This window comes from Saccoglossus kowalevskii, chromosome 16 (assembly GCF_978046115.1).
Source record: "Saccoglossus kowalevskii chromosome 16, keSacKowa6.1, whole genome shotgun sequence".
Taxonomy (NCBI): Eukaryota; Metazoa; Hemichordata; class Enteropneusta; family Harrimaniidae; genus Saccoglossus; species Saccoglossus kowalevskii.
Window position 1 is genome coordinate 17,604,039 of NC_140656.1, and position 27,377 is coordinate 17,631,415.

General features: G+C 34.1%; 2 protein-coding genes across 2 annotated transcripts in view; one reads left to right on the top strand and one right to left on the bottom strand.

The window, feature by feature from the left end:
• Positions 1 to 12,852, top strand: part of LOC100375275 (synaptic vesicle 2-related protein-like) — a 31,093-nt gene extending 18,241 nt beyond the window's left edge. The window contains exons 4-15 of the mRNA XM_006817850.3: positions 865 to 989; positions 1,113 to 1,176; positions 2,020 to 2,145; positions 3,049 to 3,180; positions 3,624 to 3,697; positions 5,011 to 5,087; positions 5,697 to 5,810; positions 6,140 to 6,251; positions 6,903 to 6,984; positions 7,520 to 7,609; positions 7,777 to 7,890; positions 9,081 to 12,852. Coding sequence (XP_006817913.2) covers positions 865 to 989; positions 1,113 to 1,176; positions 2,020 to 2,145; positions 3,049 to 3,180; positions 3,624 to 3,697; positions 5,011 to 5,087; positions 5,697 to 5,810; positions 6,140 to 6,251; positions 6,903 to 6,984; positions 7,520 to 7,609; positions 7,777 to 7,890; positions 9,081 to 9,137 — 1,167 coding nt within the window. The 3' untranslated portion in view covers positions 9,138 to 12,852. The remainder of the gene's footprint in view (positions 1 to 864; positions 990 to 1,112; positions 1,177 to 2,019; positions 2,146 to 3,048; positions 3,181 to 3,623; positions 3,698 to 5,010; positions 5,088 to 5,696; positions 5,811 to 6,139; positions 6,252 to 6,902; positions 6,985 to 7,519; positions 7,610 to 7,776; positions 7,891 to 9,080) is intronic.
• A 1,274-nt stretch (positions 12,853 to 14,126) lies between these two features.
• On the bottom strand, positions 14,127 to 26,243 carry LOC100375427 (carbonic anhydrase 7-like). Its single transcript, XM_002735803.3, has 8 exons — positions 26,120 to 26,243; positions 25,871 to 25,900; positions 22,877 to 23,059; positions 19,706 to 19,851; positions 19,457 to 19,552; positions 16,554 to 16,620; positions 15,649 to 15,809; positions 14,127 to 14,773 (listed from the first exon to the last, which is right to left on the bottom strand). The coding sequence occupies exons 1-8, from the start codon at positions 26,172 to 26,174 to the stop codon at positions 14,390 to 14,392; spliced, it is 1,122 nt and encodes a 373-aa protein (XP_002735849.1). The 5' UTR covers positions 26,175 to 26,243; the 3' UTR covers positions 14,127 to 14,389.
• Positions 26,244 to 27,377: the final 1,134 nt, after the last annotated feature.

Here is a 27,377-nt window from a genome sequence, read left to right on the forward strand (position 1 = left end):
TGAACTCTTGCACTATGCGTGATTTCAATGAACTCTCGCACTATGTGTGATTTCAATGAACTCTCACACTATGCGTGAGTTCATTGAACTCTCACACTATGCGGGAGTTCTATTTGACCCAAACTTTTCAGAGCAGGACTATGAATCAGATTTTTCTTACTTGAATGAAAGTCACTGCAGTGACACTGATTGAATGAAAAATAGTGAAACGATTAATAGTAAATCAAATATTGAAAACATAAACCGGGCTTGTAAATTTTTAGACAAATTACTGGTGTGAGCACCCTCTAGTGATGAAAACAAATTTTCTCATTCATTTTCTCATTTTCTTTTCTATAATTGATACTAATAACAAAAATTTGTTCTCATTATTCAAGTTGTACAAGAGATACGGGAAAGTTAGAATTACAAATATGAAGTTTCAAAAACACCAAGTTACCAAAATGACCATCGTACCCATAGTTTAGAAACAACACCCACAAATTTGTACTTAAAAATTAACCTTTTCACCAGACTTTTTCTCTGCAACATTTTCTAATATTCTTCAATATTTCTGGGGATGCACTCTAATTTTGAAGCCAACAAATTTGAGTCAATTTTCTGTTTTTACTCAAAAAATTACCCGAACCTTGATTTACAGGCAACATGAAGTCTTGTTGTTTAATGCTCTCATTTAGTAACTCAAACTTTTATCAACTTGATGTTTTCATGACCTCAAATAATTCACCATCTTGTTCTGCATATTTTGGAGTATTGTATAACACATAGTATTTAATACTGCTTTAATTGTATTTCATTTTCATTTTTCATGCATCCATACTGTGTGCGTCACCACAACCCACGACTGATCCACCATCACCATAGGGTCTCATCATGTGTTCTATATGGTTATTTTATTATGGCGTGCTCACCGCATTCTCACCAACGCTTTTGTGGATGCTTTTGTTGCGAGGACTTGTTGGATTTGGGATTGGAGGGGTGCCTCAGTCGTAAGTCAAACAATAAGTACATTTTTACTTATATCATATTCATATCTGACATTTTTCTTTCTGAAAACTGGTGCATTGTTGCTTGCAATTTTAATGAATTCTGTTTCATTTTGTTTCTTGCAGTGTAACTTTATACGCTGAGTTTCTTCCATCGACTGCAAGAGCTAGATGTGTTGTTTTTATTGAGGTAAGCAGTTTTAATAAATAGCAAACTTCATGCACTGACATAGAAAATCATCTAGTGTGTTTTACACATAGAATTACTAAATTTATTTTTAAGGTGATGCAAATATTGCTTGATTATTCAGTCATGATTATAACCACACAAAACATGTCAAGCTTGTTATAAATAAAATTCAACTTTTATCATCAACATATATTTTCAGTCACTTCGGCAGACACCCTGTACCAAGCAATAATCGCCATGTTACTGACCAATCAGAAGGTCTAATTCTACCAACTGCGTTTTAAATTGTTTGAATATGTGATTTTAACAATGTTGAAAATGCTGCAATTACGAGAGAATATGAGGTTATTATGAGGATACCTCAAAGTATGAACGAAGACAGTACAGCAAGAGTATTGACCAACACGCAGCTGAGGTCGATGCAACAGCGTACTGTCTGAGTGCGTACTTTGAGGTATCCTTATTATTATACATCTTTGCCTTCCAAAGATACATCATGATGGGAATGCCGAAATCCAAAAAGTTTAGAACAGAATGAGCGAACTTCTTTGTGTGGAGTGCGGTCACACCCTGGTGGCAGTCATGTTTGTTTTTATTATTAAAGGACGCTTACGCACGTAATCGTTCCATATTTAGAATTCGCATTTCCTAATATGGTAGGATGAAAATACCCCGTAATATGTAAAATTACGACACACTGTAACTTATGGTGTTACGATGACAGATGTATAATAATAGTGTTTATAATGAGACTAAAGATGTTTGTATCATGACGTCTATTCACTTCACCTTCCTATTTCAGTGTTCCAATATATAAACTTATACCTATGTTATTTATTACAGGTATTCTGGGCAATTGGGACATGTTTTGAAGTGGCACTGGCACTGGTTGTCATGCCGACCTTGGGATGGAGATGGCTGCTGGCATTCTCTGCTATTCCTGTTCTAATATTCGCTGTCTCCTGCTGGGTATCTATCAATTTCAATCATTAACCAATTCTCTTTTTCTAAATTATAAGCCATTCTTAGTTTGAAAAGAATTAAAATGAACAGAGAAAATAATTTCATTTTTTTTTTTTTTTTTACATGTGTGTCATTTGATGTCTTTAGGTGGACCTCACCATATGTAATGAGTAGTCTGGACTCAACCCCTGGAATGTTCTAATTTTTCCCTGCAAAATTTTGACTTTTTTCATATTTTTATGTATTTTTCTAAGAATGTTTTGTTAATTTTGTACCGTATGGATATCATATCCCATTGGGTACAGGGCTTTATCAAGTTAAAAAAAAATATAGAAAATTACACTGTTTATTTTCTGAAAGGTGACAATTAAAAGTTGACGTTGTCGTTCAAAGGGTTAAGATAAAGGACTTTTAGTCACATTTTGCACATACAACTTTGTTTTTCTTACCTAATTATCAACCTGTTCAGCCACTTCACAAATGAGGAGAAATGAACAAACATGAAATCTATCAGATTAATGTCAGAAATTGAAATACACATCTTACTTTATCACCTTTACTCTCTACTGGAGCATGAAGCACCAATGTAACTTCTCCAGCCTTCATGATCATGAGCAAACCAGTGGATCTCCTCCACAACAAACACTTTATATTATGCAATATGATTTAATTTATGTGCGTGCTGACATACTTTTAATTGATGGCCATTTCATCAGAATCATTCATGGTTTAAAAGTAGTCTTAAACATTGGTGGCGAAAGTGACATAATTTATTGTAGCAAATATGATTGAATTTTGGTAAAGAGTTTTGTTATTCGCGACAGGTGAAGACTTAGCTAAAGCCTATGGTAGTGCTGAATTTTATATTTAATCCAGATGTTCAATTTAAACATCTCTGTTTGTTTACAGTGGTTACCAGAAAGTGCCCGTTACCAGGTGGCATGTGGGAAACAAGAAGCGGCTTTTGCTACCTTAAAAAGAATAGCATTAGAGAATAATAAACCAATGCCACTTGGTAAGCTTGTGATCAGAGATAAAACAGTAAGTTATCACCATGGTTTCATTATACTATATCTGCTAGAGGGTGACTTGTATACAATTCAAAAAGTTTATCAAAAGTGGCCTGCAATGCTAGTGTTCTCGTATATGTGACACCACACGTATCAAAAACAATCCCTTGCACGGCACCAGTTGCCCACATTTGACAAATTCTCAAAGCATTTCACTCCATTTTCATTGTGAAGCTGTACTAGTTGTATAATTAATAAGCAAGAAAAGTGTGTGGAATGTGACATTAAAGTTGGCCATAGAGGGTGCACTTTAATTTGAAAGTTTGATTTTGAATGCACAAAGTCAACATTGCTAACATTTTTTCTTAAATTTCATTAAATTGTTCTATTTTACAATGAGTTGCATAATCTTATGACAGTGCCATCCGATGTATTTAATTATTCACTTTTGTGATTTTTTTTTCACTTTCTCAGGAAAAACGAGGAAAATTCAGTGATTTATTTGTACCTCAACTAAGAATGACAACTATAGTATTGATGTTTATCTGGTAAGTTTTGCTGAAATAAGGTTTTCTTTAAATTATCTTAAAGTTGGCTTCCTAATTTTTGCAAACTTGTGAAGTACCCTCATCAGGTCGTTATAATATACCCCATCTAATGGACAGATTGTAAAGCAAGCTGCTTGAAGGTGAACTGCTCAATCCCATGGATTTCACCTAGTGCTCATGGGTAATTAATTCCGTCTCTGTCCACTAAGTAAATTAATGCTTATTATGTTCGCTTACTCAAACTGTGATTGACAGGCATTTTGCATACATTAGCCACCATTTTAAACTTCTTTTTACTTGTCGCGGCACATTTCAACCGAAAACAACAACATTTATTCATCAAAAGCCAAACCAGATGACTGTAATCGCTAGCGTACATATATATTCATAACCCCGTAGAAATGTATTCGGAATCACAGCTTGATCTCTAAACATCGTAAATGGCACATTTCTCTGAGCTTCCGCCACGATGTAAGCGGCTTGGTTCGGATTAGCATACTAATTGCGGTCTTGCCCCTATTTATAGTATCGGTTCCCCTTTAAATTAAGCTACATTTGTAAACAATTGACACTGAGTTAAAGGGCTTTGTTTTGTCCTTGAAGGTCTGTTACATTTAGCAGTCAGCTAGCGTACATGTAATAATAAAATAAATTTTATCAATTTACCAATATTTACTATGAAACTAAATAAAAACACAAGTTGAAAAACTGTTTTTTTCAGATTCTTACAAATTAGAAATAAAATATAAAACTTTCACAGTCAAATGATCTGTTGGTGCAACACTATGCCAACAACCTCTAATAAAATTTGGCCAAATTCATCATTTTTGTGTGCAAAAATCCCTTGCATATGAACACCTAATTACAAGAAGAACATAGAACACTTTCCTGGGGTTTTTGAAACTGAAATCTTCATCCAACTCAGGAGCCAATCAGTGAGAACCTTACAACTAGATGATGGCTTTGGTTACAAGATGGCTGCCCCCATATACTAAATATTGATAGATTAATCAAATTTATTTTATAATCACCTAGGCCAGTTGACTGTGCATTGTAGTTTCATCTATTACAGGGATTAGACACTCTAGTAATCTCAAAATGAAATGCACAGGAAAGTGAGGGGTGAATATTTATTTTTAATAAACTGTATTTTTTTTAGCTAAAATAGCATCATTTTTTGTTTTTATCTTGTTCTGGGAATGATGTTTCCACATTTTTCACTTTTGCCAAATGGGAATACAACTTCAAGGTGGAATAATTCTTGATTTGTAGAATATTTAATGATGATGTTGGCATCTATCATTTTATTACAGGTTTGCCAATGCATTCTCTTATTATGGTATTGTGTTGATGACCACAGAATTATTCCAGTCTGGTAGCTCTTGTCCAGGTAATTAACATATCACTCAATCATAGACTGGATTGACCCTATGGTCTATAAATATGTGCTCACAGAAAATCCAACGTACAATATTCCCAATCTAAAGGAATTCCAGGTCACAGGATGCACTTCTACTGTAATGAATCACTAAACCAGAAAGACAGCTGCATCAAGTTGTGTCACAAATTTTCAAATGTGATTACCAGTATTGATTTTTTGAAGAAAAAAAGAATGTTTAAAATGTTTTTTGTAAAAAGATAAATGTAAACTTTAACTTTGTATATTCATAAGAAAATGTTTTAGAACAGTCAATACCGTACAAATCTGGTTATGGTAAAACAGATATTGAAAGAGTTTTTCTTTCATGATGATAACAGATGAAATCTACCACTGCAATAAACTACAAATTGTTTCCATGGCAATTACTTAGTGGTAAGTTGATATGAAAAGTAACAAAAGATTGTCTTTTGACAAAAATGTAGCTTTCTGAAGAAATGTGACGCTTTAGAGAGATTCTGGAGCCAGCAACAAATTGTGACGCATCCACCCAGGCATGTTATCGAACAAATACTGTAACTGATTAATGACTCATGGTCTTGTTTACTTTTGCGTTGACAGCTACGAATGCTGCTAATACAGCTGGGTCACCAGAGATATGTTACACCGACTGTAGAGGCTTGTCTACCAAAGACTATGTAGATTTACTATGGACCTCAATTGCTGAATTCCCAGGTATGTAAAAACTTTCTTTCTTTCACCATAGAGGGTGTAATTCTTCCACTACTGTTGAATATTTTATTTTCGCTTGGAATTTATTTTCGCTATTTTCGCTGAAGGGATGTTTCCGTGAAAATAAAATCCAGCGAATATACTTTTTTTCCTATACTTCACATTAAACTCATCAAAAATCAGTGAAAATAAATTCCACACAAAACGCCCAAAAAGCCTTTTCAGTGAAAATTAATTCCAGCGAAAATAAAGTATTCCACAGTATTCCTCTAAAATCTGTTGTAATCCCCAACATTATTTAATGTCTCGTGTTCTTTCCTATTTTTTGTCAGGTCTGGTTATTACATTTTTTATTATTGAATGGATTGGTCGCAAGAAAACCATGGCAGTAGAATTTTTAGTTTTCTCATTATTTACTTTTCTTATATGTATATGTACAACCAGGTGAGTAGATTGTTATTAATACTCAGTGTTGATTGGCTGATTTGAATACGTACACCTGGTTATTGCCCAATTATATTGGAGCAATCTTGTGTCATGTATCAAGCATTATTATTTACATATTAAAGCGAGAGGGTCGTCACCTGCGCACGCACGGGAATCGAGTCCCAAGCGACTATATCAACACATGCTAAAAACGCAAAGGCTCATGGGTAGACACTTGTTTATAAACAATGACATGCTATGGCCATCTTGCGCATGTGCAGGTAACGACTCCCCCGCTTTAAATGGATATATCATTTTAGTTAAGAATGAATTTCAGGAAGGAATATTTTACCGTCTCAGTGTATCTAAACATTTAATTTCACTAGATTAAAGCGAGCTCAAAGCCACGGTTTATTCCAACTGTACTACATAATCTGCCGAAATTACTGTACTATTACCAATAGTCTTGTATTAGTAACATAGATGCATTTCACAAGGTATACATGTTGGAATTATGAATGAAAATAATTTTATTAAAATTTAGTAAAAAGTTTTTTTTTTTTTTTAAATAGAAAAGCCAACTGGGGGAGAGCCAATATGGAGATTACATTATATGACTGCGATTGTATATTGCCTTTAATACTCAGTGTTGATATCTTTTTCTTCCAGAACGGTTTTGACGATATTTTTATTTATAGCCAGGGCTTTTATTTCTGGTGCATTCCAGGCAGCATACGTCTACACTCCAGAGGTTAGTACAGTTGGAAATTAGGGATTGGCCATTGGAAACTTGGGGGGAGGGCAACTTCCCAGTTTGGGGAGGGATTGTTTGTATTTAGATAATGAAACTGCTGAATATTATTTTATTTTTGATAGTTTTTTCCCAGGACTGCACTAAATTTGTTGTTGTTTTGAAAATTGTCACACACACACACACACACACACCCCTCCGAGATATTCTAATGGTTCAACCCACATTCCCAGTCTTTTCATCATATATCTGCTTCTTCTTGTAAATTGTTTCCTCAATTTAAACACTCAAAAACATGTAATTCAGAAAGTTGGGCATCATCCAAAGCTTCCTTTATATATTTTATTGTTCCAAGCAAATTCATTTTGCAAATTATAATTGCTTTCTTGCTTCTACAGAGAAATATGCAAGTCATATTTATTTGTTTTTGACTGAGAGTTATAGTATAACTTCAATAACCTAATATTTTGTTCGAGATAAAGTATATTTTTCATGTTACATAAGTGAAATATGATCCTTATTGTTTTTTTCCCAGGTTTATCCAACCACGGTCAGAGCAATAGGTCTTGGTGCGTGTAGTGGAATGGCGAGGGTTGGTGCGTTACTGACACCGTTCGTAGCTCAGGTATGTCAATACCATTATTCCTTTATTTGCTTAACTTCTCAATCATAATTCCTATGTCTGATTCCACAGGGAATATGGAATTGCCATACTGTGGCTCTAGAGGGTGTATATTTATTAGTTCAAAGTTAAAAACATTTTGTGATCATATTTGTATCTTGTTGTTCTAGGTCATGTTGAGGATATCCGAATATTTAGCTATCTCCATATATGGAAGTGTATGCATACTTGCTGCAATCGCGTCAATGATGTTGCCGATAGAAACCAAAGGAAGGGCTATGCACGTAAGAAATGTCATACATACTTGAAAACATTGGGGATAATTGTATTGTTTAGTATAGTGTTTATTATTATTATTTTAATGACATGTGGTATCTACCACGACAGTCTTCTTGGACTTTAATATAGGGCTGTTTTTTTGGCTCGATTAGAAGTTTGACCAGAAGTTTATTTAATTTTTTGAACCATTTATATTGACTTCATCAAATCCAAAGACAAGTCATTGATGTGACACAGGCCGTGTGTCATGCAATAGTAAACAAAACTGAAACTAAGTTTGAAAGAAAGCTTTTGCTATACAATCAAGTTCTGGTTTCAGAATAACAGAAATCTTGATTTGGATGAAACACTAAAATGGCTGCCATTCAGTCATCTTGAATCAGATGATGACATAAATACATGCATCTCTGTAAGGCATATGTGTGAAGGTTGAATGTGATTGGTCCGGGCATGTTCATAGTACAGGTGTGAACTGCATATAACTGTGCAATTATTGTAATGTCTGGGTGAATACACAGTCATACCATTATCGTAGTTGCCCGACTGTAAACCCCTCTGGGAAAACGACAAATAAAAGTTAAAACTTCTCCTGAGCGATAATTTATGCTAATTTATTCATAAACAAATCGCCGTGTGTACAATACTAGAGTGTCTCCATCAACTAGCACCGTCCAAATTAACTTGAGAATGGGTCGTTACGCCCCAGGGTCACTAATCACTTTTGGGTGCGTTTACTAAATGGAACAGCATTCGACCCTGCGTTTCACATGGATATTGGTCTGTACATTTTGGGGACCAAATGTGCACTGTTCAATTTTCACATTTTAAAAATGACCAAATTTTGTTTACTCATTCATGTGAACGCTAGTTAGAACATGCCGAGTACACAAAACATACAGTTGTTGATGAGTGGTCATAAACATTTGTGAGAACACCACTGAAACACTCTGTGGTCGAGTTGGTAACATGTGTAGCAATTACAAATAGTTACGGCTGTACAAAAAAAATAAACAGAATTAGTTTTTACTGTTGAATCGATGAGGCCGTATGATAAATAGGAATACCCTGTATTAGAATTTAAATAAATGATATTTCTATATATATAGATATCATGTATCGATTGGTAATCAAGTAGAAATTAACATTATGAAATATGAATATCATTCAATCGAATAATTATTTTTCCCATCTGTAGGAAACTCATTCGGACAGTCGTAAAAGTGGTGCGGAAGAAGGCGCTCCAAACAACTAAGAAGAATACTGCCCGATTTAAAAGTATACACTCAACTTTTTTTTAAATGACTTTATTTTATATATGTTCATTATACTGACTTACTCGTTACTAATTTATTGTCTTTTACTGATATGTTCTGTTTTGGCAAGATAAACGTCACTTTGTCTTAAATTGCAATTCTCAACATTCTTGGTTCAAAAAGAACTTGGAAAATTGAAAATGAGAAATAATCTGCTTTCGCAGACATCATCAGGAAGTGCTGATAAGCAAAGGCTGACCCACTCATGGTTTTAATGAACAAGTATATTGTTGTCAAGTTTTTGTCAAGAGATGAGTTTATAGATAGTTTATGTTTTATTTTAACTACAATTTTAAAGCATCATTTTTGTCACGCTGATCGCATTCTAATTACATATAAACAATTGATTTATCTTGCATGATGTCGCATTGGGGTCGCATGAAACATACTATGATATACGACCGGATTGAGCATGCCACGGTGTTGTCTCCATGGATCAAGGTGTTGGGCTATATCAAATACAACTAGTTTTGATCGGTATCAAACACGTCATGGTGTGAGCCCCTATCGAATATGCCTTGGTGTAGTTCAATATCAAAGACGCTGTGGTGTGGCCCAAATTGTACAAGACATAGTACAACGACAATGGTGCTTTACTATTCACTGTAAATAGTAATTTATTGTATCATGTATGTAATTTATTGATTTATAGCAAATGCAATGCATTAGAGATACTTCCATTAGGCATTGTTTTTGCTGATTTCACCAGGTAGCAAAAATAAACTCCAAGTGAGAAGTCATCGCTGCAGTGGTTTTAGAAAGTAAAAAAAGAAAACTTAAAAATTATGTTATCAATAATGCAATATGGCGATACTCCCATAACGCATTCCACTTTAAAGATTTGTAATTGCTGCTCAATAGTCCACGCTGTAGACACATTTACTTTTGCAGAATTTTGTCCTTGGAGATGCTTACAAATTTTGAAAATTCTGAAAGTGTAAATTCAATGAAATGTAATTATATATTAAATTACCGTACATCTTCAGGGTTCGTCTACCTACACGATTGCACAAACATTGCTGCAGCATACACCCCCCCCCCCCGAAAAAGTAGGTGATAGAATTATATTTACAATTGTGAAGTGGTAAGCTATTGTTACTTATCGAAAGAAAAGCAATGTTCATTTCAACATTCCAATGTTATCGTTTTAATAGTGTTGTAATCAAAAATCAAAAATGTCTTCTCTTTAATATAGAAAGTTTACAAATACAAGATTATACAAACCAAATTGGATTTGAATTAACTTCAACAGTGAATAGCAGACAGAGAAACAATATTAAATTTGAGTTGATAACTCAGCATTGTTCCTATAGTAATTTGAATTGAATAACCAGAATTGTTTTGGGGAAATTTTATGTTAGGACGGAATAATCTTGTATGTAAGAAAAGAATACCCTCTTCAAAAGGAAAAAAAAAAAACTTGCACTAACCTACCAGGCTGATTGTATGATATCTCAAGTAGCGTATAGTATTCATGTGCAAATTAAGAATTGTTAGAAAAATATGTATATATTGATAAATTTCATTTACCAGTTTACAGCTACCGGTACATCCGGTTTCCAAATACTTAAAAGTATATTATATTATATTTATGAAATTAATTTTTCAGTCAGCAAAAACAGGGTTTATTTGTGCTACTTATAATAGTTCCAAAAGTTTTGCCGTCACTATCATTATATAATGTCAATATTTATTTTGTTCAGTTAAAAATTAAATTATAATTGTAGCTCAGTTAAGTTGAGTCAAGTCGAGTCAGTACGAAATGACTTTTGAACTGTTCGTAGAGCAACAAGATATAAATTTACTGTACATAGCCTGATATATAAAGAATGATTTCAGTTTGTCCATTGATTTATGATCATTATATTTAAATTTCATTTAAAACCTCAAAATAACAGTCGAGAATCTTATTGCAGCAACCAATTATCTTACCGTCGTCCATTTAGTGATTAGCCTTGCGCAAAGAGGGCGGCACAAACTAACGTCCCAGTAGTAGAATCACAACCTTTCATTTAAATCTACATTTATGCCGATAAAATATTGAAGTGCGGTGGTCGTCGTGCAGTGTGTGTTCGAAATTCATGCAAACAAATACTGCGTTGGTAATCTGAAATGAATGTATAATGATAATGCATTACTATAATAATTAATTTTGTTAGACATAAATTAAAAAAAAAAAACTGTGTACGGTAGTTTTTATTTTTATTTTATACCGGTACATTCCTATCTCCATGTGAATCTATCTTCCTCAGATCATCCCTGTTGTGTTTTCAGTATCTTGGCAGGAAAGACCGATTATGGTTTGATTTCAGGGTGACTTGCATAGTCTACCAAAGGACAGGCGCCCTCTATGGCACTTACCTTATGCAAATTTCTCTTATGTCAGACAATTCTAGGTATATTTCATAATCAACCAATCAGTTGTTGCTTTGTAACAAACAGATAATAGGAAATGTGTTTTTGTATTGTAAACAGTTTGATTTCACAAGAGTTTTTCCGATTCAATAATAATTCTGCTAGCAATAATTATTTAAAATACTACGTAGCAAAATGTACAGGAATTTGTACTGTAGAGAGTGCTTACCTACCCTAACAATTCAACTTAAACAGAACTCCACTTACAACATACTATGAAATATATTTGCCATTGAACAAGAGTATCAGCTTTTTCAAAACCATGTGTAATCCCACTTTTTATCTGGACTATCATCAAAACCAGCACCATTGCCAGCTATTGTTACTGACTAGTTTGCCATGCAATCCTCTAGATCATTAATATGTTGTTGAATCAGAACTGTTCAGTAAAGTGCGTGCAGTTTACAAGTAATCAGGTTTTTTTTTTAAACGAGGGAACAGGGGCGCAGTGTCTTCATGCTATGGCCATGCGCCCCCTTACCCTGGGGAGCAGATTCTTATTGACCAGGGATCACATGTGGCCACAGTCTTCAACTGTGACCTGTCTTATAGTAATTTTGGCCCCCAAGGAAGCCATAGAATGCTCCATTTTAACTTAGAATTATCAAAAACTCCACCCTGGTATAGAGAGAACCCTATCTCCCCAACTTGGTTGCGTCGCTGAATTTCAGTGCTCCCTCTTGCAGTTTTTTTCTAGAAAAACCTCCGAGTAATTCAAATTTGATTTACTAGTTTATGTAACACACTAGAGACTGCGTCCCCGCACACTCTATTTAATTATTTGGGAGAGGGTTCATTTGTCATATATCTCAATTTACACAATATGAAATAAATTGAAGATGAATTGTATCTTTTATTGATATTCAACCTGTCCTTTAGTATTAGTTTGACGTTTCCAGTTAATTGGGGTCATTATCAAGTCGAGCTCATGTGTTCCAATCTGCATATTGATTGGATGTAAAGTATCTCTTAATATAATGAAACAGTTTGACTCTACTAGTTTTAATCATATACTGATCTCAAGTGGTATATACTAATGTTGCTGTTTCGGTGTTCAAAACAATATAGTGATGGCGGTTATTAAAGTGAAATTCAAATGGAGAGACATTTGCATAATAATATGCATTTTTTTTATTTTTAATGCAATGTTATGACTATTAAATGTAGTCATGTTTTGTTATGTATGTACATGTATTATTGTTTTGTACAGTCAGAATAAAATATATATTGTACAACCAGTTCCACGTGTCAGAGTTTTATTTATTTATTATTTTATTTTAATTAATTTCAACATTCACTGGTAACAAAGATGGTGTAATCAGACTGATGCTATTTCTTTAAGCTGCACGTGTTTAGGCCACAGCTGCTTTTCCTAACCAAGGTTTTGCAGAGTGTTTTCACAGAAAATTGGCTAAATTTAACATTTATTTTAATTTACAATGAAAATATAACAATGTTTGCATGAAACTTAATGGGAGGGGGGTGTTAAAATTGACAACGACTACAAAAAAGTTTACCTTGCAGTGTTTACCTCATTATTTTCATACATTGTATACATTTTTGACAGTATCAATTTACTTTCATGAATAATTTATGGCAATATATTTTCTTAAATTAAAATACATGTACACTGAACAAATTTGACATATGAAGTATTATATTATACCAGTTGCATCAATACATGGGGCATTATGCAACGTTATCCATGGGATATGATTTCTAAGTTACGCCCTAGAATATGAATACCAAATATTGATACTAAATCTTTTGAAAATTGGTTTTGATTCTGTTTTATGCTGATAAAAACAACCATGAACATTATGATATACAGAAAGTTTGTTAAATGAGAAAGTCACTTGGCCGAAAAGGAGTAAGCAAAACCAGTATTAATAGTCTGATGTTTGCACTAGTTCTCTCATACAAGCATCGCTGCTTTTGACCAATTCATCCAGCCTAGCTGTGCAAAGTTGTCAAAGCATACAGTGCTATTCGCAACTAATATTTTTTCAAAAATAGGTTTATTATGACGACATCAAATCTATTAAAATCTCCGCAAAGAAATATGATTTTAAGATGAACTTAATTTCAACTACAGCATGTTAGAATTTATGTTATCGAAAATGGAAAAATGCTTGTTCCAGGGCCTACTGTTTTTTCTTGTTCTTTATCACTTCATTGTTGTTTCGATCACTAAAAGCTATGGGGAAAATAATACTGTTATAATAGCAATAATCCCTGCCAAAGCACAATTTACTCCACATATGCACTCGCGTACATGTACGCCCCAGCTTGTGTATATACACATATAGAGGAAGGGAGGGGGTATTGCTTAAAAATATGCTATATACCAAATGCAAAGAAGATGGTATTCACAAGATATCTTGAGTTCTTTGAAATACTGAACTAGGGAGGAGATTGGAGATCTTTGAAATACTGAACTAGAGAGGAGATTAGAGAGGTCTTTGAAATACTAAACTAGAGAGAGGATTAGAGAGATCTTTGAAATACTGAACTAGAGGGGGATTAGAGATTTTTATAACAAACTTAGAAATATTTAAAACAACAAAATAGTGGATTTAGAAATACTAGAAACATCAAACCAGATTAATTATAGTTGTGTGTATAAATGGCCAGCAAAGCTACACAATATATCACGATAACGATAACTTGTCAACAAGTTGTGTAAGAGAACAAAACAAACAAAAACTAGTAACAAATCTGAAAAGACTTTTTTGCTGGAATTTATAAAACATTCAAACATTTAAGAAGTTTCAGCTCAGCTCAATATTATAGAACTAAGTAACATCATAAAACTTATGACCATAGAGGGCGCTAGATAAGTACCGCTATCTTCAGAAGAAGTCTCATCAGAAGTGGATAGCCCCATGGCTGATGGCTCACTGGCGGTGACAGAGCGGCCATTGAGTTTCTGGACTGGTCTGAAGTTATTGATCAATTGACGAAGTATCATTTCTTTGCCATCTTCACCGTCATCAACTTCAGGTTCAGGGACGTAAGTGTCGTTATCAGCACTGCGTTTCTCTACTTGGATGGTTTCATTCATCTTTTCAAGTTCCTCCAGTAGTAAAGTGTCGTTCTGTGACGGGTCTGTAATATATTCATCTGGCCTGTTAAGCAGCATTTCACGGAAGAACTGCATCTGCAAAAACAAGTTAACAAATGAATATGTGTAAAAAACCTGGATTTATAAGGGTCACACTTACATGCATCAGAGCATATTAAAAAAACACACGGACACTAGCAAAAATCATCTTAACAATTCGTGAGAGAATTTGCAATCATAAACAATTTTCAAAAACAGATTGATTGTTTTATGCCCAAACTACTGGTAGTCAGTGATATGAAGATAAAACATAGTTAAAGGGTGACGGTCGTCGCGCTGTGCATATGTGACATTTGTGTTGATAACACATTGATTTTCCCACAATCCAATGCGCTCTTCTAATGGAAATCACAAGTATGAGGCTTGACCTGGGTGCAACTTGTACTAATTACCGCTGGTGACTTTTTCGATACCTTCCAATCACCTAAAAATACCTAATTAAAGCTTAGTAACGTCTCAGTTTGTACTCGTTGATCTGCCCATCTTTGATTATATGAGACCCATATATCTCGCGCATGCGTGGCACGACGACTACTGCCCTTTAAACTACACATGGCTTGCCCTGTATTTGTAGGGGGGGGGGGATCATAGCATAAGGTGTGAAATGGACTACAAAAAGTAGGGAAGATCATTGGTGTATACAGATTAACCCTATATATAAATTTTATAGCAATTACCTAATTAGAATGTAGAAAAACAAATTATGGAGTTACACATAATGTCTCTTTAAAAGTGTACAGTATAGTGTGCAGTTATGTACAGCAACACAAAAACAAAAGTGTTGTTATCCATGCTGTTAATTTAAGCTGAATGATCTGGACCTTATATTAACAAAGTCAACACTAAGCATTATTATGCAAAAAAATATACTGAGAATATAGTGGACAATGAATTTCAATCAAACAGGTTACCTGTCGTTGAGATATTCTGACTGGCTCTTTAAAGACTGTCCATAAGACGCTTTCGTAGCATGGAGGAGTCGTCAGCGATCCTTCGTATCTGTAGAAAACGTTCCTCTTATTTGACATTAATGGGTGTATAGGAAACGTTTTCTGGTAATCATAAACTTCACCTGCAGAAATAAACATAACTCCAAGTTATTGTTATAATAGCCAAATTTCAGGTTATAAATGACTGGTTATAGAATTGACACTGTGACAGGCATGTATTCAGTTACGTAAAAACCAGGAAACTATATTACATAATCATTTTTTTGTTTATTGTTTTGTTTATCTTAAAGCTAGAGGGTGGTCACCTGCGCACGCGCGGGAATTGAGTCCCAAGGAACGATAACAACACATGCTAAAAACGGCTCATGGGTAGATGCTTGTTTATAAACAATTACATGCTATGGCCATCTGACGCACGCGCAGGTGACAACTCCCCCGCTTTAATTTCCTGTGTATTTCACGTCTTACATCATCATTTCTTGTATATTTCTCATCTATGTCATTTTTTATTTCACATCTTACATCATAACCTCTTGTGTAGCTCACATCTTACATCATCATTTTTGTGTATTTCACATCCTACATCATAATCTCCTGTGTATTTCACATCTTACATCATCATTTCTTGTATATTTCTCATCTTATATCATTTTTTATTTCACATCTTACATCATAACTTCTTGTGTAGCTCACATCTTACATCATCAGTTTTTTGTGTATTTCACATTTTAAATCATAACATTTTGTGTATTTCACATGTTACATCATCATTTTATATCATTTTATATCAGGCTTGCATGCATGTCAGATCTACATACAGTAAGAAAAACAGAGACGTGACATTACAATTGAAGAAAAACACTTACCATTGAATTCCACTTCATCCATCCCATCTATAATTGCATTGTACCCATCATTATTTTTTTTACCAATCTGAAATTAAGATTTAATTATTGAGAAAAAAATCACTATGACCTACTGCGGTAACTGCAATTTGCTCTTTCACCAGTCGCTGTGATTGCAATAGCCTCATTCACAAGCTATGCAGAAATTGGCTTTTACCTATCAATGTGACTACAATTGTCTCCTTCACCAATCACTATGACTGCAATTGACTCTTTCACCAATCACTGTGACTGCAATTGTCTCTTTCACCAATCACTATGACTACAATTGTCTCCTTCACCAATCACTATATTACTACAATTGACTCTTTCACCAATCACTATGACTGCAATTGTCTCCTTCACCAATCACTATGACTACAATTGTCTCTTTCACCAACCACTATGACTGCAATTGACTCTTTCACCATTCACTATGACTGCAATTATCTCTTTCACCAATCACTATGACTACAATTGTCTCCTTCACCAATCACTATGACTACAATTGACTCTTTCACCAATCACTATGACTGCAATTGTCTCTTTCACAAATCACTATGACTACAATTGTCTCTTTCACCAATCACTATGACTACAATTGTCTCTTTCACCAATCACTATGACTACAATTGTCTCTTTCACCAATCACTATGACTACAATTGTCTCTTTCACCAATTACTATGACTACAATTGATTCTTTCGCCAATCACTATGACTACAATTGTCTCTTTCACCAATCACTATGACTACAATTGTCTCCTTCACCAATCACTATGACTACAATTGTCTCTTTCACCAATCACTATGACTACAATTGTCTCTTTCACCGATCACTATGACTACAATTGTCTCTTTCACCAATCACTATGACTACAATTGATTCTTTCACCAATCACTATGACTACAATTGTCTCTTTCACCAATCACTATGACTACAATTGATTCTTTCACCAATCACTATGACTACAATTGTCTCTTTCACCAATCACTATGACTAAAAATGTTTCTTTCACCAATGACTATGACTACAATTGTCTCTTTCACCAATCACTATGACTGCAATTGACTCTTTCACCATTCACTATGACTGCAATTATCTCTTTCACCAATCACTATGACTACAATTGTCTCTTTCACCAATCACTATGACTACAATTGTCTCTTTCACCAATCATTATGACTGCAATTGTCTCCTTCACCAATCACTATGACTACAATTGTCTCCATCACCAATCACTATGACTACAATTGTCTCCTTCACAAATCACTATGACTGCAATTGTCTCTTTCACCAATCACTATGACTACAATTGTCTCTTTCACCAATCACTATGACTACAATTGTCTCTTTCAACAATCACTATGACTACAATTGATTCTTTCACCAATCACTATGACTACAATTGTCTCTTTCAATCACTGTGACTGCAATTGTCTCTTTCACCAATCACTATGACTACAATTGTCTCCATCACCAATCACTATGACTACAATTGTCTCCTTCACAAATCACTATGACTGCAATTGTCTCGTTCACCAATCACTATGACCACAATTGTCTCTTTCACCAATCACTGTGACCACAATTGTCTCTTTCACCAATCACTATGACTACAATTGTCTCTTTCACCAATCACTCTGACTGCAATTGTCTCTTTCACCAATCACTATGACTGCAATTGTCTCTTTCACCAATCACTATGACTGCAATTGTCTCTTTCACCAATCACTGTGACTGCAATTGTCTCTTTCACCAATCACTATGACTGCAATTGTCTCCTTCACCAATCACTATGACTACAATTGTCTCTTTCACCAATCACTATGACTGCAATTGTCTCTTTCACCAATCACTGTGACTGCAATTGTCTCTTTCACCAATCACTATGACTACAATTGTCTCTTTCACCAATCACTATGACTGCAATTGTCTCTTTCACCAATCACTATGACTACAATTGTCTCTTTCACCAATCACTATGACTGCAATTGTCTCTTTCACCAATCACTGTGACTGCAATTGTCTCTTTCACCAATCACTATGACTACAATTGTCTCTTTCACCAATCACTATGACTGCAATTGTCTCTTTCACCAATCACTATGACTACAATTGTCTCTTTCACCAATCACTATATGACTACAATTGTCTTCTTCGCCAATCACTATGACTGCAATTGACTCCTTCACCAATCACTATGACTACAATTGTCTCTTTCACCAATCACTATGACTACAATGGTCTCTTTCACCAATTACTATGACTACAATGGTCTCTTTCACCAATCACTGTGACTGCAATTGACTCTTTCACCAATCACTATGACTACAATTGACTCTTTCACCAATCACTATGACTACAATGGTCTCTTTCACCAATTACTATGACTACAATTGACTCTTTCACCAATCACTATGACTACAATTGTCTCTTTCACCAATCACTATGACTACAATTGTCTCTTTCACCAATCACTATGACTACAATTGTCTCTTTCACCAATCACTATGACTACAATTGTCTCTTTCACCAATAACTATGACTACAATTGTCTCTTTCAACAATCACTATGACTACAATTGTCTTTTTCACCAATCACTGTGACTACAATTGTCTCCATCACCAATCACTATGACTGCAATTGTCTCCTTCACAAATCACTATGACTGCAATTGTCTCCTTCACAAATCACTATGACTGCAATTGTCTCCTTCACCAATCACTATGACTACAATTGGCTTTTTGCACCAATCACTATGACTACAATTGTCTCCTTCACCAATCATTATGACTGCTATTGGTTCCTTCATAGAGTTGCCAAACAAAACGAGCATCACAAACACATATGAAGCAACTAAGTTTTTCTAACATTCTACTTACATCAATAAATGTTGCAAAAACTGCAACACCAGTGGGATTCTGTAACGCCTCCTCCAGACTATTGAAACGTATGAAATCATAAGCGACAAGGTGCACCTACAAAGATCACAGGAAAGTATAATTTGTTTTGTGTTCTATTACATCATCAGAATTGATGATGAACATGAAATAAACAAAAAAATTATACTGAAAAATGGTCAATAAATGAGAAATGATGGTAATATCATTGTATTAAACAGAGATTATTACCTCTCCGGGATACTGTTTACCATTTAACTGATGCTCTGATCCACGTTTCTTATCTTCACCCCAATGAAAGTGAAGCTGCGTTGCCTTGTATCCACTTGGTAAGCCACCTCCTGATGCATAGTAGTCACCTTTAAGGTTCACTTGAACTGAGCAGAAACAAAGTTGGTATAATAAGGAAAAGCTACATGTACAAAGCAAATGTTTGGACATACACGTACACGATTGTGACATATTATCTGCAGAGATTGCATGCACTGCATTACAAATGGAAATAAGCCATGCATGGCAAAGTCCCCATTAGATATCAAATTTAAGATATATTGTTTTGTTTATAGTAATATATTTTGAACTAAACAAATGGATATATAGATATGGATCCAGAAGCTGATGCTTGATTATGATGATTTTTTAACTTAAATATATTTGAAATTCAGTAATCTTGTATCTGATTGTCAAACAAGTACTTGTCCATATTGAGAGATATTACTCTGGAACAGCATTAATTAAAAAAAAATGGACACTGGTCGGCCAACTTGCATCAGATCATCAAACCAATACATCTGCATATGTATGACATGATGTTTAATGAATTATAAAATTTTAATATAATTGGTCAAAGCATGTTAAAACAAAACAAAAAAAATAATGTCTAATGTATGTACCAAGTTGAATTCCATCTATAAACGATCGAGATCCGATTCCAGAATGTGAGAAATGCTTGATTTTTGATGATTTTTAGCACAAAAATAGCCACCATTCGGCCATTTTGGATTGGATCGTCAAACCAATAGGTCTGTATATTTATGAAATGATGTATAATGATTATATAAAATGTGAGTATAATCAGTCAAAGTATCTCAGAGCACCGTGTTGAGGGACGATGGTCAGAACTGCATTCATTAAAACAAAAAGGCTGTCAGTCAGCCATTTTTAAATCTGATCTGAAAGACAAAATGGCATGCATCAGGGACTCATAATGTATAATGTATGTACCAAGTTTGAACAAAATCCATCTGTAAACAGCAGAGACCTGTTTCCAGAAATGCTTGTTTTCAATGATTTTTCAGCACAAAAATGGCCGCTATACTGCCATCTTGAATCAGATCATGAAACAAAATGATACGCATATGTATAATATTATGTCCAGGGATGTCTAAGATATATGTCCAAATGCATGGCCACACAGAGGTCAATCCAGTTTTCGGACGGGGACTAATAACTTGCATCATGTTCTCTCACCTTCGAGCACAGTGACTTTTATCACATTCAAACTCAAAGAAACAATAGAAGTTATTTATATGCTATGTAGACCATTGAGAATAAAAATTATTTTCACAAGATTTCATTGTCACTGAAAATAAAATATTCTACAGTAATTCAGGGATTAAGTCAGCTCTATCCAAAATACAGTTACTTACATTGTACTACTACTACGTTGGTATGTAAAAAATGTAGTCTAGAAAAACATATGATAAATTAAGTGAGTTCAGATTATCTTGATAATTTAAAGCATGCTTTTTGATAAGTTACTGTCAATAGTTTTTGGCATTGTTCCAACTAAGCAGAGAACATGCTAGAAGTTTGAAAAACAAAAGATATTGGAACAGAGAACATGGCATTAGTTTTTTAAAAAAAGATATCAGAGGACAACAGCAACACTTAGAAACTGTCACCTTGCACAAAATATTTTTTTTTAAATAACATGAATATACAAGGCATAAAGTAAATAACATTACCTGCGTAACTTTCGATTTTGTTTTACGATCTGTGCATGTCAAGTATGAGAAAAATAAATTTTCACCCAATTTTGAAGACCAAAACTGATGCATTGTGAACAAAAAGACATTCAACATAGACTTTGATTGTGTATTTGTACCCATTATGGCATATGTGAAGTTTGAATGAAATTGATCAATGCATTGTCAATAACAGGCAATAACATAATTTTCACCCTATTCCTTTTGACCAAAAACTATATATTTTAACCCCAAAAATAACTTTCAATTCACTTTGATTGTGAAATTGTGTCTATCAACATATGATATATATTGCACATCACCTATATACAGGGTCCTGCCCAGCCTGATTTGAGTGCTGATCGCTAATTAATATTCATGAGCTACTTAATATTAATAATCTAACATTATTTGGCCATCCTACTAGTTACGATTAAATACCTTAAATAATTTAATTTTTATGAATGAAATGCAAATGCAATGCAGATGGGGCAAAATATCATTTCACCCTTTATTAGCTGCTTTCTTTACCAAAATTTGCATTTTGTGATCCAAAACCAGATTTAACATGCATAGATCCAAAAACAAAAAGGATGTGATCTGTAAGTTATACTGATACGTGTTTGTAGAAATTATTGTGAAAATCTAATATAATTAACATTAAGAGTTATGGTGTAGCACACATTTTTAACATTTTATTGACCGAAAAAAAGCCTTTTTTGATCATAAATGCCCCAAAATAACCGTTTAATATAAATACATAAAAAAAAAATTGTGTAATACTTAGTACATCACATGTGTACCAAGTTTGAATAAAATTTGTTCATGCATGGGAAGAGCACATCGACGCATGGAACCAAAACTATAAGCTCCTGTTTAGACAATTCCATGTTTGGCAGGGGCTAATGAAATGATTCAAAAGAATTCTATCAGTTCAGTTATACATTCATTGCTGGAATTATGAACAATTTCTAAATATTGGATATAAGAGACATTAATTCACAGCTTTCCGAAATGGTTTGTTTGGAAAAAAAATAGATCTATTGAAAGAAAGAATTTTGTAAATGGTGAAGTTGTGACATAGGGGTGATCCGTTTGAGGGGGTCTCTGGATATTTCTTTTTCTTACGGCATATATTTTATTATTATGCATCTGTCACCATAAGTTACAGCGTGCTGTTGGTCGATACTCTCGCTGTACTGTCTTAATGCATATTTTGAGGTACCTTCGTAATAATCTCATATTCATATCATTATCTACATTACATTTCTATACACAAATTCTTATGCTTTTACATGTACAATTCACAATCTTTATACATACAATCCTTTAGAACCACCCTCCCCTCCCCTCCCCTCCCTCCCCTTCCCTTCATTTTCAGGGGGACCTATAACATATATTTCAAAACACCATAGCTTGTATAGAATGTTCTTACCTGTATGTCCATTGTTAAGTATCTGCATAGCAGATGGTCTGGATTCATCTATAAGTTTGCCTTTCATACCTATCCATGTCAGAGGTCCAAGATCTTTTTTGATCACTTTAGTTGTGTCAATGTTTATCGGCGACTGTCTTTCCCCAGCGCAGTGTTTATAATTCATTGACCAGTGTTCAGGACCTGACAATAAGAATGCAGTATATGGTTTTTTTAATATCTGATAATTTCATGCAGTACCAGATTGAACCCAATTTATTTGAGTGGGAGTACCATACTGTAAAGGGGTCAATTATTCACTGGGTTTTAATTTTGCTTATTTCGCTGACTGGAAAATGCGCTAAATTAAAACCCAGTGAATATGTAAAATTTAGCATAGAACACATTAACTAAATGATAAAACCGTGAATTTAAAACGCACTGAATATGCCTGAAATGGTAAATCAGCGAAATTTAAACTCAGTAAAAATTAGTTATTTTACAGTATAATGGTTGTGCCATTAAATACTTTTAAAGATGTATATATTTCCGGTACTTAAACGGGATAATTTAATGGCTTTTATTTCGAAGGCAATAAACCCTTCCTAAAAATGTGAAAAAAAAACATTCATAAATTTTGTTGGTAATTTTGAAGAATCCTTCTAAAAATTACAGTTTCCATGACAACAAAGTCTAGCCCCCCTCTTAAAGTCCTAATCAATAGGTTATTGTTCAATCCCTCTTAAAAATGTCATGTAAATTCGTCCACAACTTTTTTAGTTATCTGCGTACAAACAAACACACCAACTACTTTGGCAGAGATTAACACACATAATCTGTTGATTATCATTGTTCAGACATACCTTACTATATGTACGGCTTACTTCATTATGGTTTGACATGGTGTACCTCTCCTCTTTCCAAAATGTATTTTTTTGCATGAATGAAACTTTAAAGTGGGAGAGTCATCATCTGTGCATGTATCAGATGGCCATAGGGTGTAATTGTTTACAAACAAGCGTCTACCCATGAGCCTTTGCATTTTAAGCGTGTGCTGATATCGTCGCTTGCGATTCAATTCTTACGCATGCGCAGGTGATGACTATCTCGCTTTAACATGAAAAATTTGTGCAACTTATATTCAAACCAATGCATGGTATATTACGTAAGAAGTTATCAAGAAAGCAGATCTTAAAAGCATGAATCAAACATTTGGCTTTTAGCCTTTTTTGGCCTTAAAATGGCTGCCATTCAGTCATCTTTAATGGGATCATGAAACATGCATGTGCGTATGTCTGATATGATGTATGTGTGAAGTTTAATGTCTGATACTGTGGATCCAAAACTGCATTCTTTAGACAAAATAGCCACCAGTTGGCCATTTTGAACCTAATCAAAAAATGAAATTTTATTACATCAAGGTCCCATTATGTTTAATGTATATATCATCCGTCTAGATCAAGTTCCAGAATTGTGAAAATGGATGATATCATCCATTTTTGCCCTCAAAATGGCTGCAATCAGCCATCTTCAATCAGATCATAAAAAACATGATAATCACCCCCCCCCCCCATATCTGATACTAGATAGTGCAGTTCTCCAAAAAGTTTGAACTTAGTCTGAAAACAGAGACTTATGGAATAAGCTCTGTGCATACATACATGGCTGTGTACACCTGTATATCCATAACTATTCAGTCGAAAGCACTTCTATGTCGAAAGTTACATCATATTCAAATACCCTGACCTTACGATTAGAATTGAGCTACTGTTTTGCTATACTGATGGCCAGAGGACCCCATACATATCCAGCAGCCTCTGCTTTAATGAGAGGAAAAAAACATAATCCCATGGTATTTAATAACCATATGCGCTAAGCTAAGGACAGGAACAGCTCACAGGTATGACTCAAGTTTTTAAATCATCCCCCTTCACTAGGACGTTATTCTTCAAAATCTACTAACATTTGGTGATGTGGCCGAATGTATATAAGTTTACACTGTTGAATGCAAGCAGTTGAATGAGGGAATTGAAACTACAACCAGTGTGCCCCCGATATGATGCTAATGTGACGCACAACTGAGACACAAAAATTTACTGTGACGCAACTAATTGTGATAATTCACTGGTATGTCATTGTCGCAACAGAAAATCATACATTTGACAGAATGATTTCAAAAAAAATCTTACTATACTTATTTGTTGTTAATTTGTTAATTTAAAAATAAAATTTACATTTTTTAAACAAATTAAGTGAAAAAAACAAAGGAAATCAGGAGACATAACATTTTCATTTGTGTCTCAAACCATCCATACAATCACATACAAATTTCTCCTCTCTCAACTAAGACCTCTCTCCTCAGAATTCAAACAAACTGGCTCAACTGAATTTTAAGAATTTCGTTTTGACTCTGGATCCCTACAAATTCTGTCATGTTAGAGGACACGCTGCATACCCTGACCTGAAGCGAAAACACGCCAATCACTGTACATACCACACACATGTATTTTGTTAGAATGACACACAACAAATAATGGTGGAAAAATTAATTACATGTAAAATGGAAAATAACATATTGTAACAGTTCTAAATCAGTTTAGCCTTTGTGGCTGTGATAAGGTATAAATTTGTATGGGGGTGGTTGACCTTTGACACAGCGACCTTCGCATCAGTGATGAAATTTTTAAACAAATATTTAAGTACATTGTACCATTATAGTACTAATTTCATCATCAATTAAATTACTGTCATTAATAATTTCCAATTTAATAAGAAGACAGTATTAATGAGTTCAGAGAGTGCTCGTTATGACATGACAAAATCGCAGTGAATGACTAATCGAGATGTGCAAAACAGATTGCAATGTACCTGAGTAATCTAGTTTTTCATGACAACGAAATGAAATGATTGAATTCTTTTATTTTAATAAATTTTTGATAATTTGTTTCTGCTTGGTAATAGTATGAATAGTCAATAAATCTTTTAAATTATTCAACATTATTAGTTGATACTCACCTGTATTGCCTTTATAACTCCATGCGTGCTCTGATAAAAAAAAAATAAAAAAAAATTTAAAAATTCCAGTTTTGTAAAATTTCCATCAAATTGCAATTGTAATGTCTTTTATATTTGTGGGTGTATGTATGCTGGAGAAAAGCAGTGATCGCTAATTTCAGTGTGATCTGCATATCGTTGGTGCTCATACGCTTTCCTTTGAGGAATAACAAAGTACAAATTTACGAACCCACAAAAGTTAAAACTTACCTCTTGCATATGCTTGTAGTACAAGAAATGAAACGAGTGTCAGCGAAAACATCATATTTTTTCGAGAAACTGGGATGATACTCAGAGACACAAGTCTGTGTACGCTTACGTGGATGAATAGACGTCCAAAAGGTCTGATTAATAATTAATTTACACTAAACACAGAGTGCACATGGGTACTTGATATGAACTTCGGCACAGAGTTTGAGACAAATGGAGTTAATTCAAGTGTTTACTTACACGTTCTCAACAGGTGGTTTGATTATAAACATAAGGGGAGGATCACTGATTTGTTTTTCAACATTTTGAATACTAAAGTCAACTTTTGCTACGTCTCACAAAATAAATCTGTGAAAATGTTTTCACATATTTTGAAAAATTTGTCGCTGATAGGATATGATGCATATTGGGTCCAAAATTAAAGAACAAATTATAGAAAAAATAAATGAAAATAAACAAAATCTTGTAATTTTTTAATGGCATTTAAAAGGTATAAAATGAAAATACTAGACACGTTGATTTATTCTTTTCTTGTGTCTTGTATGCCTATGTCACGTTTAGACCAGACAGTGATAAAAGCTTTTACGTAATAATTTAAAAAAAAAAAAAAATTAATGGACAAGAATTAACTTTGTAGTACTGTATGTCTGGTGAGAATTATGGAAAATCTTGCCAGACGCCAAATTTTACAATCTTACTGGTCTATCAAAAAAAAATTGTTTATCAAATACTAACTTTAACCTCATTTCGTCACACTGGGTAGTAAGTATCTCTGCAATGATTACAATCTATAAATAGACTGGCCTGACCTTTGACCCAGGTGTCAATAAGACGAAAGGTTGAACACTACACAAAGATTGTGGTAGCATTTTTAGTGTAGAGTCCTGATGAGAAAATACAGAAGAATGTATCTTTATCATTAATACGTATTTTTGTTACAAATTAAAGTCTCTTTCTATGATTTGGGGTCCAAGGAAGCAGAATTTGTGGTTAACGCAATCCTTGGAACGTGATTAAATACAAGAGTCTAAGAGTTCATTGTATTACATAAGAATATACAATTTTTTAACCCATGCTTGAATGAGGGTCAGCAAGGGGTATTTTCGTAAGCTGTAATTTAAATAAATGAAAAACGTAAATGTGTAAAGGTGTAAAATGTAATCAGCTATTTTATTCGTCCATAATTTGTACAAAGATCTTATTTTTTGTCAGCGTATAAAGCATTTTCAACATTAAATGTCGTAATTCGTACACAATT

Excerpts from the sequence above, each read along its gene's own strand:
- LOC100375427 (XM_002735803.3), bottom strand. The coding sequence starts at position 26,174 with ATGATGTTTTCGCTGACACTCGTTTCATTTCTTGTACTACAAGCATAT. Across the intron at positions 16,621-19,456 it reads TTTTTGCAACATTTATTGAT|ATTGGTAAAAAAAATAATGA; the intron begins GTAAGTAGAATG and ends TCTTAATTTCAG. Across the intron at positions 14,774-15,648 it reads TCAGAATATCTCAACGACAG|ATGCAGTTCTTCCGTGAAAT; the intron begins GTAACCTGTTTG and ends TTGTTTTTGCAG.